This window comes from Caenorhabditis briggsae (genome assembly GCF_000004555.2).
Source record: "Caenorhabditis briggsae complete genome, chrV, whole genome shotgun sequence".
NCBI classification, from domain to species: domain Eukaryota; kingdom Metazoa; phylum Nematoda; class Chromadorea; order Rhabditida; family Rhabditidae; genus Caenorhabditis; species Caenorhabditis briggsae.
The window spans coordinates 16,654,646-16,659,946 of NC_013488.2; the positions used below are offsets into that span (position 1 = coordinate 16,654,646).

Sequence of the window (5,301 nt, forward strand, 5' to 3'; positions counted from 1 at the left end):
GACATCTTCTTGGCATCGAGTCGAGAAAAGTGTCGATGACAGACATCGGGATGGCCTGCCAGACATCTTGGAGTTGGTCGAACTTCTGGTTGGCATTCGAGGCACGGACCCCTCTAAGCTATCTCTTGACATGCTCCCAGAGGTGTTCGATCGGATTCAAGTCCGGAGATTGACTTGGCCAGTACAGAAGATCCACGTGGCGGCGTCGGAACCACTCCTTGATGTGCTTCGAGGTGTGCTTCGGGTCGTTATCCTGTTGGAAAACGAACGCCCGGCCCACAGTAGACCGTGCCCAGGGTCTCATTGTGTTTTTCGATATCTTTCAAAAGATATAGGCTCAAAGTGGACGGTCCGGGTGTCGTTCTATTAGAGGTTTTACGGTAATTTAAAAATTCAGATTATGCGGAGGTCTGCCACCTGAATTTGATCTACGAGACCCCGTATTTGTGTATGCTGTGCCAGTAGAACATGAATTTTTGTTCAACGAATATGATGGAAAATTCGAGTGGTCCATTAAACTGATTACTATATTTTTATACACGGTTCTAACGATTTTGATGCTTGTGAAATTGCGAATTATCTTGAGAAAACGAAACGAGATGAATTCAAATGTATCTGGGCCGGCTGATAATACAACACTACTGATTATAATTATCACTTGCACATTTTTGGTTTCGGAGGCTTTTACTGCAGTTGTCAGTGTTGTTCTAAATTTTATGGATGTGGGATTTAATCAGCCTATTGTTTGAAGTTTGTGAGTTTAGAACCCAAGTAAAAAAACAAAGTAGCGTCAAGGAACGAGAAACGCGCAAAGGCATAGAAAATGTGCCGAAGAACTAGAAAAAAGCCGCGAATCGAGTAAAGCACAAAAGCACGTTAATGCGTAAATGCACGGGAACTGCGCAAGGCACGAACAAGGCGCAAAAGCACGTGAAATGCGTCAAAGATACGAGATCATCGCCGAATCACGAGAAAAGCGCAATGGATGCGGTAAAACGTCAATGCACAAGAAAAGTGTCAATTACACGAATGCACTAGAAAAGCCCAAATGCACGGGGAAAACGTAAATTGACTGGAAAAAGCCAAAGAACGCGAAAAGTGTGAATACACGTTAAATGCATCAAGACACGAGAAAAACACAAATTCAAGGAAAATGTGTGAAGCCCGAGAAAAGCCAAAGCGCGAGAGTAACGCAAACGCATAAGAAAATCGCCAAGGCATGAGACTCGCGCTGGAGCACAAGAAACGCGCCAACAACTCCAAGGCACGAAACACGAAACATGCGCCAAGTAACCAAAAGTTGTTTTCCAGAAGAACCGAAGCCGTTCTCTCGCTAACTCGAGTTTTGAGAGTTTTCAACTCCTTATCCCATGCAATCGTTTGCTTTTTATCTCTTCGCAGTACAGGATTACTGTAAGAAATATATTTTTTAAAGTTTTCCGGAAAAATGACAATGTAAGTTATTTAAAAAATCGTTTAAAAAATTATATTTTACAGAGCATCCAAGTCGAATCTACAAATTCTACAAATTCTAGAAAGCAATAAAACTGTTACTTCTATTCATTAAGATTTTGAAGAAAAATTTAAGAAAAATAATGATGGAAAATTAAAAAAAAAATCAAAAAACAAAATTTCCACACTTTTCTCTTGTTCCAGGATATTTCCAGTCCATTTCATTTGTGAATCGTTCTTGAACCCTAAAAAATTTTAATTTTCCTTTTCAAAAATAATTGATTACTTGTCCCTAGCATAAGTGTATTGATGGTGAGCAATTGCATTTCCATAAACCGTATTATCCAGTTTTATGCCTTCCTGGACATTAAAAACATGAGAAATGACATGAAAATTATATCCAGCTCTGCATAATTTGTAAATTAAGGAGCACATGGTTTTCACACGCGATGGAACGTAGTCGGCACCCAATGGAGAGCTTCGATGGAGAATCGGTTGAGGTTCCCAGTCAGGATTACTGTAGAGAAAAGGATTACTTCAGTTTTGTAGAGAATCGTTGTGTTAGAGAAATGATTACTGTAATTTAAACATGATTACTGTAAATATCACAAGGATTACTATAACTTTGGCATGGATTACTGTATTTATTAAAAGGGGTAGTTATCAAAAAGACTACTTTACTTATTAAAATAGTTACTGTGAATATCAGAAGGATTACTGTAGTTTTTGAAAAGTATTACTGCAAATATATTAGAGATTACTGTAGTTCTTAAAAGGACTACTCTAGATATGAAAAGTATTATTACAGTTACTTGAAGAATTACAGTAATTATAATTTAGATTACTGAGAATAGCTGAAAAATTACTGCCTCTGTGAGAGATGGTACAACATAAGGAAGGTTACTGTAGTTAAGGAAAGGATTACTGTAGTTCATGGATGGGTTACGGTAGATATGAAAAGGGTTACTGCAGTTATTTGGAAGATTACAGTTGTGATTATTTTTCACTTACGAGTACGGTTCATTCCATGTGGTCACTGGTAAATTATCTTGAGATTGAGTGCGCCAAAATGTGAGATTTGGAATTTTGTGTCCTTTGAAAAAATATTTATGATGGAATTCGAATGTTCTGGAATAAAAAAATGAACTGCATTTGAGTAATTTTTTTAAAAAAATTTTCATTAATTATATGAGTTTTTCTAATATGTTTTTGGAAAATTTGTATTTTTGGGCTCGCTTTGCAGTTTTCAACGAATTTGAGACCTGAAACTTACATATTATTTCTCATAGACTCCTCTAAATCCTTAACGTTTCTTGGGATTACGGTACCCATTGCATTTTCAAATCTTCTAACTAAAATCACATTCTTCGATTTCCCATCCAACATTTTATTGGCGATTTTCTTAATTTTTTGATCCATTCCTTCACTAACAATCATATCAGAATCCATTACGAAATGTATATCAGATTTTGCTCCTTTTCTTGCAATATTTCTCATTAATCCAAACGGATAAAGCCCAAAGAAACTTGGAATTTCATCTCGATAGGATTTTTGATGGCTCAGAAATTCAAAGCACGAAATTTTAGAATTTTTGGATCTGAGCAATGAAGGACAACTTTTTTGAAATGCGGATTTCCGGAAGGCAACGTGGATGGTCATCTGGAAATTTTTTTTTTTGAAATTTCGAAAAAAAATTGACCTACTTTTCTTTGGAATTCATTATCACACTTGTGTAAATTTCTTAAATATTCTAGAGATTTTTGAGTTTTTTCATCTATAAATATTCCGACTGAAATTGGTGAATTCCACATTTTTGGCATATTTTCCAGAGTTTTCAGCATATCTGATGTGGCATGAGTGGCTAGAGTGATTGGTTCCAGACCATCCGATTCTCGGAATCTGAAAATCTGGAATTGCAGACACACAAAAAGAAATTTGGGTATTTTAAAGGTTCCAGAAAGTTAGAAGTGTGTGAATCACTTTTGTTTTTTTTTCTGAATTTCTGAATTTCTGAATTTCTGAATTTCTGAATTTCTGAATTTCTGAATTTCTGAATTTCTGAATTTCTGAATTTCTGAATTTGAAAACTCACGATTCTGTAGCTTCCAAATAGTTATAAGTAACACAATATTGATTTTCCAAAATCTCCGAAAAATAATATTCTCGTCCGAGAATATTCTGAAAATTCGTGGAATTTTTGCCTTTGATTACTGTCACTTACTTTCAGCAAAATTATGAAAAAAAATAAAATCAAAATATTTGAAAATATGAAAAATATTGCATATGGATTTTTCATCATCGAAAAAAACGATTTTTTCGAATTCGAAAATTTGGAAAAATTCGAGAAATTCAAAATCGTTCAAATTCATCGAAATTTCATTTTATACTGATCCGGGTGATTTTTTTCAGTACGAAAAATCGAAAATCGAGAAATCTGATGCATTTTATTTTTTCACTTTTATCTGCGTTTAAAATCTAATCTAAAAATCGAGTTCTGTAAAATGCATTCAATTTTCGGGAATTCTTTTTGTTTCAAAAAATTGTAAGAAAAAAAGAAAAAAAAAGTTACAGTTGTGTAATGCAAAATGTAGACTTCCTAATTAAAATTTCAAAACATTCATTCCATGACGTTTCTGCGACTTGATAATTCCTTCCAATGCTCGAACTTGCATAAACTTCTCGAACTGGTATAGTTTGGATTTTGGGTTCTAAAAACTTATAATAATTACATTCAAATATGTTTTCTTAGCTTCCAACTTTTTAAAATTCAAAATGGTTTTCACTGCGTTCCAATTAGGTTGATAAACCAAAAGAATCTCTGAACTCTCAATCAATCCGTTTAGTCCAAACAATATCATTCCCAAATTCATAAGGCCTTGATTGTAATTATCAGTCAAAACTTGAGCTATTAAGATAAGTGGAGGGATGATGATAGTTAATAATGGAATTGAAGTTTGAATGATGATTCCAATGAAAAAATGAGTGCAAATCATAAAATCAAATAAGGTAGAACTGAAAAATATGTGATTTTTTTCAATTTTTCAAACTCGAGATCCTACCAAAAATGATTGATTAACAATGGCCATTTTATAGTTTTCATAAACGAAGGTGTCTTTTCCAAATTAATATAAAAAGTGAATATTTGAATTGGAGCTGCTACAACTTGAATTATATGACCGGGATATGCTAATCCTTCCCACGTGACAAGGTAATTATCCGATAAATTGCATTTAGAATAGTTAGAGGAGTAATAACTTTGAAGATCAGGAATCATATGAAATCCGAAAAAGTAAGTTTGAAAAAAAAAAGATTTTAAACAAAACTGAAGAAGGATTTTTGGTTCTGGCTGGAAAGAAACAGGAGGTTTTTAATTTGCGTCAGCTCATCTCGAACTCAGTATAAACAGGTGAAACATTTATTGAACTTTCATGGAAAGAAATGCCAGGCAAAAAAGTTCGTTGCAAGCGTACATAGTAAATACACAGAATTCCTATTAGGTTGGCGGGAAAGTCTTTGTCACTCTGTTTGTTTAATCACTGTTCTCGTATATGGAGGCTGTGTATGATATCGACTCTAGTGAATAACAAGGTGATAAGAACCTTCCATATAAACAAGTCCCCATCTCCTTCCCTGCTCCTCATCTGTAATTGAAACGATATGTTTGTTCCCACTGCTATTCACATCAGACATGTTTTGATTTACCTCTTCCTATCTCACACCACGATGAAGGATTCGGAAACTTTCTTGAAGAATGTGTACAACACACATGCCCCTCACTACAATACTATTCGCAATTGGTTCCATCGTTTCGAAAAAGATGACTTCTCGCTCGATGAAAAGGATCGCTCT

The 5,301-nt window shown here is 34.7% G+C and overlaps 2 protein-coding genes across 2 annotated transcripts; both read right to left on the reverse strand.

The window, feature by feature from the left end:
• Window positions 1-1,618: 1,618 nt before the first annotated feature.
• CBG15889 lies at window positions 1,619-3,293 on the reverse strand (the record flags this gene model as incomplete). Its single annotated transcript, XM_045238362.1, has 5 exons — window positions 1,619-1,697; window positions 1,739-1,969; window positions 2,464-2,580; window positions 2,726-3,111; window positions 3,156-3,293. The coding sequence occupies 5 exons, from the start codon at window positions 3,291-3,293 to the stop codon at window positions 1,619-1,621; spliced, it is 951 nt and encodes a 316-aa protein (XP_045095836.1).
• Window positions 3,294-4,069: 776 nt separating this feature from the next.
• CBG15890 lies at window positions 4,070-4,726 on the reverse strand (the record flags this gene model as incomplete). The annotated part of the gene is made up of 3 exons (XM_002638186.2): window positions 4,070-4,160; window positions 4,210-4,464; window positions 4,512-4,726. The coding sequence occupies 3 exons, from the start codon at window positions 4,724-4,726 to the stop codon at window positions 4,070-4,072; spliced, it is 561 nt and encodes a 186-aa protein (XP_002638232.2).
• Window positions 4,727-5,301: the final 575 nt, after the last annotated feature.